Below are 12456 nucleotides of genomic sequence, written 5' to 3'. Positions count from 1 at the left end.
AGGGGGGGGGGGAGAAAAGAGAAAAGATCAAAACACTGAGAGAAGGAAAATGTCCCGTGCACTTCAGGAGGGTCGAGGGAACCGATCTGACCTCTTTCACTGTGAGCTCGTTGACGTAAACATCAAGTTTCCCGTCGGTCAGAGCCAAGATGATGCTGGAGGACTTTTTGGACTGTTTCTGAATCTGCTCCGAGGCCTTCGGGGTTCAAACACATGACAGATCGTCACACTCGGCTTTTTCTAAAGATGTGTTTTCTGGGCAGGTTTGCTTGAGAGGGAGTGAACTGACCTCTTTGATTCCCTCGTGCATGTACGTTTCACCGGCTGGTTTCACGGCCCGCAGCCGCTCCAGACCGTGTTCGATCTCCGTCCTTCAAACACACACACAAGATAAGTGATCAGCACGTTGGTCCACGTGTTCTCTGCTGAGCTGAGATCAGAGCAGGACTCTGGGTTAATGTTTCCACCTCCTTAAAAAGGATCCGAACACAGATTAGTGGGTTGAGAATAAATTAGTGGTTGTGGTGAAAACCATAAGTACATTGTTTCTGTAATTAAGACAAAATGGAGAAGTTGTTTATTTAAAGTTTCAGCCTGAAGTGCAAACTTTTAAAGAAGAGTTCAAGCTGTAACTGTACACAGAGAGATATTCTTGAAAGAGAATTGCAGTTTTAAAACAATGTGCAATTTTGGATGATGATGCATAAAAGTCATGTGACTAATTTATATATCTATATTGTATAAACAGTCCTGTCTATGTTGTAAATATCATTGCTATTTTTAGATTACCTCGTGTTTATACTGCAGGATCCAGATTTATAACTTTTTCCCCTTTGGTGCAAATATCCATGTTGTGGATTATCTTAAATTTTCCTTCCCATGTTCAGGTTCTATAAAGACGTGCATGGAACATTACATGAAAAAGTAAAACCCCTGAACAGAAAATTAAAGTTACTTCAGACTTTCCTATTTAAAATTCAAAACTATTAAAAAAACACGTTCAATGGTAGAACTGTCCAAAATTTAAAATCTGTCTGGGATTTTCTTGCAGTTATATTGGATATTGAGAAGTAACCTGTCTGATGGTGACATGACGACGTTAACAGTGTCACGCGTGTGCAGGGTGTCGGTTCAGGGCGGAGTACCTGTCTCCGGTCAGCGGCAGCAGGACGGTCGCTCTGGCTGAGAAGACGATGAAGGAGACTCTCATACTGGGGCTGGAGAGGAACAAGAAAATCAATAATCCAGATTAACTAAACCTGGAGGCAACTTCCTGCTTGAAAGAAACACAACAGCTTCTTTTTCTTTTCTCCATGAACTCATCTTCCCTTGTGTCCTCCATCCTCTTCATCAAACATCCACCCACACACACACACACACACACACAAACACACACAGTGACATGATGGAGTCACTTTCATAAAACAGCTTCTACATGAGTTGACTCCAGGAGAATTACAGAGGAGCCAACAGAAGGTGGACTAATATTAGTGTGTGACTGGAGTGAATAATCAACGTGCAGGAAACATGATGTGGTGACGATGAGTCACACGCAAATACACAAACACACAATCACATCCTGTTGCATGAACATGTACTTTGTACCTGTGACTTTGTATTTTTAAAAGTGGGACTGACCAGAGAAGCTTCTCTCGAGCCGTCACACGACACAAGACTCGAACTTAAATGGTTTCAGTGTGAATGTTCAGCTGGAGTTTGTTGATACACAAATCAGAGCAGAGGACAAAACAATACATTTATTTTACATAAAAGTCCTTTAATTAGAAGTATTAGGTGTAAATATCAGTATTGTGACTGTGATAATTGTGGATGGTTGTGTTTCTGTTAAAATATCAGTAACACAGAAATACAGCACTTTTTCAATAGCGTATTTTACATAATCATAGTCATATAAAAGTATTAATAATAATATATTGCATATTATTTTCTTTTATATATAAACACAGAAATCTATTTAAATCAATAAAATGAAAAACAACACAAAGTTTTACAATTAAGTCTAAATTTAGCAAAAACAATTAACAAGGAAATATCTGATATAAAAAAAATACTCTAAGTGAAAATATAATAGTCTAAACGAGCATTGATTAACAAACACCAGTATTTTATAAGATTGTCGTCTTTAATAAAAACTACTGATCAAAGCAGATAATAACATTATTAAATGTTCAAATACTTCATTTGTCGTTACAAAGGCAGCCACTTAAAATGTGTTAAGACATTTGATAAAAAGTCTGTTAATCCAATGTACCAGTTAATAAAGTTTCATATAAATTTACACTTAAAAGAACCTTTTTGTTATTTGTATTATTCTATTTTTTGTTGTGTAAATTATGTTGTTTACTGTTTAATTTCTGTATCAAATTATTTCCTGATAATTTTCAGTCCTGAAATGTGTCAACAATGGAAAGTACTTTGTAAATTAAGTTTATTATTACTATTATTATGAAATAATAGTTTTACTTTTTTTACAACTGTATTATCCCGCCTATAGTATATTCATATTCATATATTTGTATATATTTATCTTGCTCATAGTTCTATCATACAATACCTATTAATACTGTACTATTCCATATATATTTCTTACTGTACATCTTATTTATTTACATTCCATTTTAAATACGCACAAAACTCTACACTTTACTGCCTTTTTTTGCACTTCTGGTTAGATGCTAAACTGCATTTCGTTGTATAAGTACTTGTACTGTGCAATGACAATAAAGTTGAATCTAATCTAAAAAAAATACAGATATTTTAAATCCCAAATAGAGATCTGTTCATCAGAAATTGTATTTGCAGAGAAAATGTGAGTGGTGCAGGTCCAGCCCTGATTTCAATGTAAAGTACAAAGTGGAGTAAAACAGTCACAATCTGAAGTATCCCAGGAAAGTACCACATAAAGTACTGAGTTATTGAAGAACAGGAGTCGGGTTCGAGTCCCACAGAGCAACTCGACCTTCAGAGAATCGAGCGCTGCCGTGTCTCAGGGATCCGGAGCCTTCGCAGCATAAGGAGAGGTGCTGGTGCTTCTCACCCACGTGACACACGGCCCAGTCGCGATCCTCCCCCGCAAACATAGCACAATCTTTAGGCCACACGGGCAGATTTGGCAGGAAGCGGTAGCAGCCGCATACATTCCACATCCTGTCTGCAACTTTCAGTCATATGTGGACTAAAAACTCACGGAGGAGAAGTCGTGGGTGGGCGACTTATCGTGTATACGTTACCTCTTCTGCTGATACATTTCTGCTTCTGAGAAAAGAGTTGGGATGAAGAGGCGGCGATGCCAAGGACAAATCAGGGGGAGGTGGTGGTGGTGGTGGTGGTGATGGAGGGGGGGGGGGGGGGGTGAAGAAGGGAGTCCAGTTCGCTCCACATGGCGGAACAGAAGTGCTCTTGGTGAGCGGGCATTGTTTAGCAGATTGTCCTCGTCGCCTTCCAGTGTTCTTTTGCTTTACTGTACATTGTCTCCCGCCCCGTCAGCCGCTCGGCGGTGGATACGTGTGGAGCCGGACCCCCCCCCCCCCCACACACCGCCACTCTCCTCTCCCCTCCCCGGTGCAAATGGCCATTCTCACAGCCCAGAAGACTGCTCCTCTCTGCCACCCACTCCCACCTGGTGCCTTTGCTATTTTCTTCAACCAACCACTTCATTCTGGCTGGGTCGCCACCGTCTGTCCTGTGCTGGCAGGCGCCGCTCCGCTCCAACGTTACGCAAGCCGGCTTCTCCCCATTCTTTTTTTTTTTTTTTTTTGTGGTCATTTTGGATTTGATGAATTATGTAGAGAGAGGAAGCCGCCGCGGGTTTATGCAAAATGAAACAGGTGGGAAGTCGCCCGCTCGTGAATTATTGACGTTTATCCCATAAAACAATCCCACTGATGTTCACTTATCATTTGTCTCCATTCACTGCTGTCACTTGTGTTGTCACTTGTGTTGTCGGTGTGCGACGACAACTTTTGAGGAGATGGTGAATATCTTCCCTCGGTGTTAAATCCTCGTATTTACTACGTACTTGAGCTTTTATTGATTTATTATATGTTCACTGCTATAACTCCGTGTCGCCATAAACATTAAGTTGCTGCTTCGCCCCGGCTCCGCGCAGAGCCAGATTCAGGGAGTGTGATTTTCACTTCATGTGTTTTTTTAATATTTCAAAAACACGAGCATTGTGAAACGCTTCCCGATCCACACGAATAAAGACATCACACCTCCAGAGGAGACGCGAGAGGACACTCGTGACCTCACACTCACCTCACAAATCTGTCGGTGAGGTTCTTCACAAACGAGTAGATCTCGATCCAGTCGGCGGAGACGCTTCCAGACCTGAAACCGGAGGAAACAAGAGTCAGCTCACAGCTCGGCAGCCGCAGCAGATTGAGTGCTGGGGGGTTACAAAAAAAATAAAAAAAAATGTATACTGTACAGTATTTGTGCTTTTGTGCCACAGTTGGACATTAACACCGGCCACATGCTGGATAATTGTGCGGATAAATCTGTGTTGTGTAGCTTCAGCTCACACGTTCACAGGAGCTTTCAAATCGAGTTGGCCGGAGGAGTCGGGATTTGTTTTATCCCAAAAAAGAAGCTATAGGGAAAAAATAGAGATAACTAAAGTGATATGGTCGTATGAACTGAGAGCTGTGAGACTGAGTAGGAGGGAACTGCCCCCCCACCAGTCTGAGGTGGTCAAGACAACATTAGTCCTTTTATAATACGAATAAATGTTTTGGTGAAGCACTTTTCAAAACAAGTTTGAAACAGGATAAAAACTAATTAGCTAAAAATCAAGCTTTTAAAATAAACAAAAGATGTCGACCAGTTCTATGCCTCTCTCCTTTTATCATATTTTTGCATCATTCTCTTCACTCAGCCGATATGAAAGGGTGAACACTGAGAAGAGGAGGTTTTCCTTTCAGGTGTTTAGTCTTAATTGGTTTTAAAGACTTGTTTAAAACCAATTAAGACTTAAAAAAGAAAAATATAAATGTCTGGCTGTGACCAAGGACAAACCGCAGTGAAGTGGGCGTCACCCTGTGGCCCCTGTGGCCCCGCCCGCCCCTCGATAAGTCAACCTGACCACCGTGGGTACAGTGTGTAAAATGTGCCCTTGATGTAAGAGGTAATTAAACCAATAATTACAATTCAATGTATGTGCGGGGAACATAAAACAGACGAGTTTGACCATTAGGAGGCTCATCTGTCATCCTCCCTCTCCTCCCCGCTGCCCCAGTCAAGGTCACGGGTGAAACAAAGTTCCACGGCACTTTGACAGGATTTGAGTGTCACTGGGTAATTAGCGGTGGTTAATTGTGGTTCAGTGTTGGCACCGCGGTTAAAGGAGGGAGACAAATTAATGTTTTCTGGCCCCGGAACTCATCTGTTATTGATCAGATGAGGCGTTCGAGGGAAACTGGATTTGTAACTTCTCTCTGATCTGTAAGCATTCATCCCTCCAGAATCTTATTCTGTTGTGCAACGGTAGCCTCCAATGCTAATGCTACGTATCCAGATGTTCACATGTTGATCACAAACACACCAGCAGAAAAAAAGAGGCAATAAATCGAGTAGTATAGAGAGAATCAGAGTTGTCCCCAATGGAATCACAATCAAATGAATACAGTTATATTACATTTAAGGCAACAAATGTGTTTTTGCTTTAAAATGCTCTCAAAATAATCTCAGCCCTGATGAACATCTTCACGCCACATGGCCACACATGGAAACAGATATGCAAATGGTGAGAGGCCGAAAATATAATTGTGTTACGGAAAGTCAGATCATTTCCTTCCTCTGTGTGCGATGGTGAGGTGAATCTGTTACTGACACAAAGTACAAGAATCAATCAGGAAGCAAATGTGTGTTGTTGTTCCCAAAAGTCCAGAATAAAACAAAACCCTCAAAATTGATGTGACATTTACTTTAACCGTGGCTGATATATAAAATAAATAACTTCTGTTAAAATTAATAATACTGAACAGTACTGGGATCAATAAAAATTCCAGTAATATGACTGTGAATATAGTTTTTTGTCGAGTTGTTCTTAAAGTGTGTTTGAGAGTGAATCACTGTGCTTGTTCACCAAATGAACAAAAGGGAGTTTTTCATTATATCATTAAACTGCACATTGATTTTGAGGAATTTGATTTAAAATAGAACCAGATTCAGAATCTCTACCCGAGTATTTGATCTCCACCACTTTCTCTGCTCCTCGACTGCTGCAGCAGCTCAAGTGGAAAACTCGCCTGAAGCAACAAGGCTTGGAGACACTTCCTTGGAAGGAGCTACCTGAGTGTGTGGAAAACCAAAACAGAAAAACGTTCATGAACCGGCCTCCGATGAAATCTTCATCTGCAGAAAGTCAGCACAGAGGTCAGAATTCCCCAAATCTGCACAAAACCTCTTTGTACAGAGGCTTTGTAAATTACAAAGTGCTGACGTGAGCACATTAGTCTTATCAGTAGAATCAGGAAACTCCACAGCGGAGCTATTTCTCCCTGCAGATAACACTCAGGGCAAAACAAGTCCTGTGAACTCAGGATGTGACAATCAACACGAATCAGGCTTCTACATTTCACAAACCCAAACTTGCATCCGTGCACCGGACACGCCCCTAACGTACAAATGTGCAAAGAAACACAGTCCAACGAATAATCAATGTCATCATCCGGTAATTTGGCAATTGAGATGAGGGTGGGGTGGTTTGAAACCGGGTCAGGGGGAAGTGGCGCTGCAACTCAACAGCCCTGAGACGGGTGGCTCCTTTCCAGGCCGAGGGAGGACAGGATTAAAAACAGTTGCTGTCAGGACTGTAAACTCTCAGGATGCATGTGAGGTCTTTGTGCATGACGCTGCTGCAGCTCTGCAGAGTTCTGCTGAAGCGACTGAATCTGGCAGGGAGCTGTCTGAGTGTTTGAAGCAGAGGACTCAAGCACATGAAAGACACAGGAAGTGAAGCCTTTTTTCTGAGTATGCTCCAAATGACAAAACAGCTCTTTGTGGTCACTTTGCACGATGAACACACCCGATTCAGAAACGGTTTTAAGTCTCATTCTATGATTGAAGAAGGTCGTACACGTTGAGGTAACAGGAGGATAAAATCTGTGTTAGATGATCCCGTGGGACTGAGAGAATTAAAAGACTAAAGCACTTTTAAAGTTTGGGGGGAAAGTACAAGCTGACAAGCCAAAATTCTTCCTCATAATCATTTCCTGATGTTAGTCGGGTCAGTAGAGCAACAAGTGGACATACAATAGACTGTGACTTCTTCATTTAACCCCATGTCCCATCCACGAACATGGAGGAGGCAGGGTTTATGGCTGAGACTGCAACCAGCCACCAGGGGGAGCTGCCATGTTGACCCTCTTTATAAACAGAATGTGGGAAGAACCTCATTACACCACAGAACCAGCTTCACTCCCTGAAGGCAGTGGGTCAGGTTTGGTTAACCCTTCGGCAGATAGAGATACGGATGTGGAAAGGTCATGTTCAAAACAGTAGGGTTTGTTTTGAGCGCTCTCTTCCTCATCATCCTCCTCTTCCTCCTCAGTAACCACTGAACTCAACATGATCATATCTGTTTCTATTTAGCAAAAGCTCCTGCAGCTGCACATTGATCTCTAAGCTCCCAACAACACAATGACGGCCTCGTTTTAACATTTTGATACAACAGACTAATGAAGTGAAACCAGTGGCTGTTATGGTTTTGGTTGTTTTGGATGTCATGGTGGTCAGAAACCTGAAACTCTGAGGTTTTACACCGAGTGAGTTTCATTGTGTTGTATCTTTGTTTTACTGTTCAGCCTCGATTCACTTTGTATGATGAATTGTCTTTATATCAACACATAGAAAGTGTATATATACGATTTAAAGAATAAATCAAAGTAAACCAAACACTGGAGACAGTCAAGTTCAAGTGGAATATCAGTGTCCATGTAAACAGGTCTATTTCATAATGTGCCATTGATTCATTCTACTCTATTTGTAAAGGATCAAATCAAAACAGATGTTATCTCATGGCACTTTACATAGTTAGGTCGAGATCTTACATTTAATAGAGAAACAACAGTTCCATCAACCAGGAAGCACTGGGTGAAAACCACTACAACAACTACCAATCAACCAATCAATCAATCACGTGTATCAATCAGTTTTTTACGTATGAACCAATCCCAGTTCGTCTCATGGGGCAAAACGAAGCTGGGACTCAAGCGTGACCTGCCTCGACAGGTTGGGTCTGTATTCAGAAAGATCTTCACTGAGAGTTTGTTTACACATGTGGACAAGTGTCTGGAGACATTTGTCCAAGTTCATGAACCACAGTTAATATCGTGACCACGTAAAACCCCTTCTTCCTCACGAGGTGTCACCGGCGGCACCATCTCAGGTATCGAACCTTGTTCTCTTGTTGTCTTTGTGCAGCAGAAACATTGTTGCACTTGTGAACTGATACAACACAACCTCCCCCCTTCACTTACTTGTCCAGGACGAAGTACAGGTCGTAGGCTCCGTGGCAGGAGGCTTCCTCCGCCCGGCAGGACGCGGCCAGCAGGGTCAGGAGGACCAGGGCCACCGCCGCGGACCTCCACCGACTCCTGCCGTCGAACACCTCACCCAGCGCCGCCACATGTCCCGAGAGCTTCCGCCACATTGTCTCCGGCTGCGGGTTCACTGCTTCACGTCGGAGGAGGAAGAATAAAGAAGAAGAAGAAGGAAGCGGCTGAGAGAAGTCAACGAGACTCAAAACTTCTTCCTCCAAAACAAAGTGAGTCCGAGCACTGACCTGCACGAGAGGAACGGCTCTGACGTCAGCAGGCGTGAAGGCTCTGCATGGTCCTTGAGTCACGGTTCGGTCACATCCTCTGAGGCGTCAGGACAACAAGCCTCCAGCACACAAGGAGACACCGGGGACACAGCGAGGACACGAGATGAGGACACGAGCTGAGGACACTTCACCGACCTAAAGGACACGAGCCCAGGCAACTTCGAAGTAAACTTTACCGAGCCTGAAGTAAACTTCCCTGAGCTGAAGGAAAAGTTCAGGGTTCGGGGGGAAAGTTAGGCTGCGTTCAGGTGCACCTACAAAGCACGGATATCTGAGCGATCAAGACCTGGCCTACACTGACCTCACATTGTTATGATTTACAGAATTAAAGAAGCACAGGAGATGTTTTGATTTTGCATGAACCATTCAACTGATTTATTTTTTACTATGTTATTGAAATTACACAAATCAGTGAAGTCCTTGGTCTTAAATCTGCTGTGTGCTCAACTTTTTTATTTATAAGATACATGAAGTCGATAATATAAATGGTTCACGAGACATTCACTCAACATACAGACAACCATTTGTGTAGTTAGTATGTAGATGTTCATATATTAGTTTTACATGAGTTATAGTTGTAGAGTCCAGTGTTTCCGGACGCTCTTGAAGGCATCATCAGTGCTAAGTCCAGCTGGAGCTCACACACCCAATAACATCTGTTTCCTCTGTTGTTCAAGGCCACTTCATAACGTCACGTCAACAATATCTACAATTCATTTAATTTCTGTTCAGATTTTACAGACTTTGTGAACCGCAACACTGAGGCATTAACTCACACAGATAGAGTTGAGGGTTCGATTCCCTGTGGTGGTACCAATGCATAAATATGAAAACAAAACAAAATTGTTTGACTCCAAATTACATCATGCAGGTCGAAAACGATATTTCTGGACAGTGGGAGGAAGTGGAGATGTGTCGTCCATCTTTATCTACAGTCTGTGGTCAGACAGGATATTTACCAGTGCAGCAACATGAGGGATGATGTAATTATGTTTTTTGTTATTCATGACACATGAAGGAACCTGCAGGCGTCTCCATCTTCAGCAGGGACGGTTCATTGTGTGATTTAAAATCCCCAAACGTGGCCGACTGGCTGCATCTCTCCGCTCATTGATGAGGACCTGGCAACACCGAGCGGCATAAACCTGAATCCGTCTCTCCTCAACATTTCGCTTTTTAACCGACTTCAATATGAACATGTGGCCCGAGTGGCGTTCCAAAAGTTCCAGGAGTCTTCCAGGAAACACCAGGATGGATGAGTCAAATGTTTTTAACAGTTGTACCTGTTGCATCTACATGAGTAATGACATTTCATAACTGCTGTGACGTTCTTCCCCCTCTGGCCGTGTTGATGGTGACCAACATCATGAGTATGTCAATTTCAGATATTACTGTAGGTTGTTGTGTGATAAGCGTGGCCTGGAAAGGAGGGAACTTCCCCAGCCCCTGCCCTCAGGATACAATAAATCTTAAGTGCCTCATGTGGTAAGACACAGGAAACTCCAGGTCGGTCTTATCTGATCACTCACCCCTCCTATTGGGAAAAGGTGTGTGTGTCGCTGGCAGAGGATTTGACTTCAGGCTATGAAATGTGGTGAAAACACTGACAGACACTCACACAGTTAATAAATGAGCTCATGAGTCCAAACACTGACCTGCTCTCCTGCCTCTTCCTGCACAATCCCAGTCCTTTACATACAGTGGACAGATGTGAGACAGACATGGTCTCAAGATGGGACGGAGACATTCCAATAAATCACTGCATGTTGTTTTTGATCTGCATATAGAGATGATGAAATCCATAAACCACATTTAGTTTAAATCATCTCAAAGAGTCAAAGAACCGATTCCTCTCCATCAAATGGATTCCACACAGCAACTAAAGCTATTTTCTTTTGATTTGCCTCCGTGTGGAAATTGCGCTGTCACACAACTCCCTATCAGCGAGCTAATTACCACTAACACACCTCATCAAATCCGAATAGTCCTGAGAACAGCAACACACGAGTATAATTATCTGCCAAATCAAAGTCTAACTGGATTTTAATTAGAATGTTAATTCCCCTGCACGGCGTTTGGTTTTAGTATATCCTGCCTAACTCGGTGCATCCAGTCGGGGCTGCGCAGAACAAAGAGAGACAAAGACAAGACGAGGAGAAGCATTTATTTACCATTATTTGGGGGGGGGGGGGGGGGGGGGTGTTTACGAGAATCAGTGGATTGAGAAAATAGTTGTAGGATATTGATTTGTCATGGGGGGGCTTTTGAAGTGGAGGGGGGAAATCAAAAGTGACGGTTAAAACCACGACACTAATTCAAGGAAGCAGCGACGTGTGGAAGCTGATGAAGAGAGAGACGCGTGACAAAATACAAAAAGTGAAATATTTGATTTTGGTTTTGATCACCGGGATTAAAGGTCGGGTGCGTTGGATTCATTTCAATCCACTTTGTTCAATTCTGCCTCTTTCTTAGGGAAGTTTGTTAAATGGCCTAGAACCGAGGTCTTCAACAGGGGGTCCGCGACCCCTAGGGGGTCCGCAGAGGTACTTCAGTGGGGTCGCGAAATGTTTGGTTAATTAGACAATTTTTATATTTTTTATAATTTTGATTCATTTTCCATCAATTTAAATGTCTTTAAATACACATTAACATGCATCCAACATATTGAGAGGCTGATCCCTCTGCCTGACAACCTCCATCCGTCCAAGGTTAGATAAGTTGTGTGCTACCCATCAGGGTCCGACATCTCACTACTGTGGGAGTATGTGTGCCATCCACAGATGGCTTGAGGGTTCACTGTCTCTTCTACATGTATGTTTAAAATAAAAACATGATTATATGAACCTGTGTTATATTTGAATAGCTTAGTATTGAATGTACAATAACAGCATAGCTATGTTTATATATGGCACTAGTCCCAGTTTTATATAAAACACAATTTAAACAATATATACAGTAGGGGGTCCCTGCTCCATCTCTCCACCAGTTTGGGGGTCCTTGGCCTGAAAAACGTTGAAGACCCCTGGCCCTGAAGCTTCTGTGAGTTTTAGAGCAGGTCTACTCTGACTCTCAGAGGTCAAAACCTGCCTCAGCACTGAGCGTCTCCCAGAGAGCAGGTCTTCTGATGGACGCTCGGTCTTTGTGTTGTTGTGTAAACGATGAAAGGTTCCAACCCCGATGTGTGAGCAGTGCTGAATCAGTTTCCTGCTCCTCAGTGACTCACTGTGGGGCCTTGAACATGTCTGTGAGGAGGAGGGTTCCTCAGCTCCGTCCTCTGAAGGTCCTTCAAATCAGAAGCGTGTTTACTTCAGCAGGAGGATAGACCAACGACCACCTCGTTATTGATAATTGGAGAGGCGTCAGGAAATCGAGCCACCTCAAGACGAGCAACCAAGGAAGTATTAGTCACAATAACATAGATCCATGGATCCTTAATGGCGTCTATAACTCATAATTACCTTAATAAGTGTTGTTTTAGCTTGTTTTCCCTCCATTGAGAAAGCATTGTTTGTCACTAATGGCGTCTTAAGTTGAAATTGAGTGTTGTGCCCAGAAGTAAACAGCATCTATCAATCATGACTTGAGGCCAAGTGTCAAACTATGCAAAA

At 42.8% G+C, this 12456-nt stretch overlaps 1 protein-coding gene across 3 annotated transcripts in view; it reads right to left on the bottom strand.

Annotated features, from left to right (window-relative positions):
* The window catches only part of antxr2a (ANTXR cell adhesion molecule 2a), a 63984-nt gene extending 54904 nt beyond the window's left edge, over nt 1–9080 (bottom strand). Inside the window, exons 1-6 of one of the 3 annotated variants that reach the window (XM_062381333.1) lie at nt 8807–9080; nt 8502–8697; nt 4279–4350; nt 1146–1217; nt 290–371; nt 92–196 (exon numbers count right to left, since the gene is read on the bottom strand). In XM_062381333.1, the coding sequence (XP_062237317.1) occupies nt 92–196; nt 290–371; nt 1146–1217; nt 4279–4350; nt 8502–8674 (504 nt within the window). In that variant the 5' untranslated portion in view covers nt 8675–8697; nt 8807–9080. The other 2 variants (XM_062381335.1, XM_062381334.1) reach the window with 2 other exon arrangements.
* Between the last annotated feature and the right edge of the window lie 3376 nt (nt 9081–12456).

Source organism: Platichthys flesus, chromosome 3, assembly GCF_949316205.1.
Source record: "Platichthys flesus chromosome 3, fPlaFle2.1, whole genome shotgun sequence".
In the NCBI taxonomy this organism is placed as follows: Eukaryota; Metazoa; Chordata; class Actinopteri; order Pleuronectiformes; family Pleuronectidae; genus Platichthys; species Platichthys flesus.
This window is presented reverse-complemented; position numbering and strand designations above follow the sequence as displayed.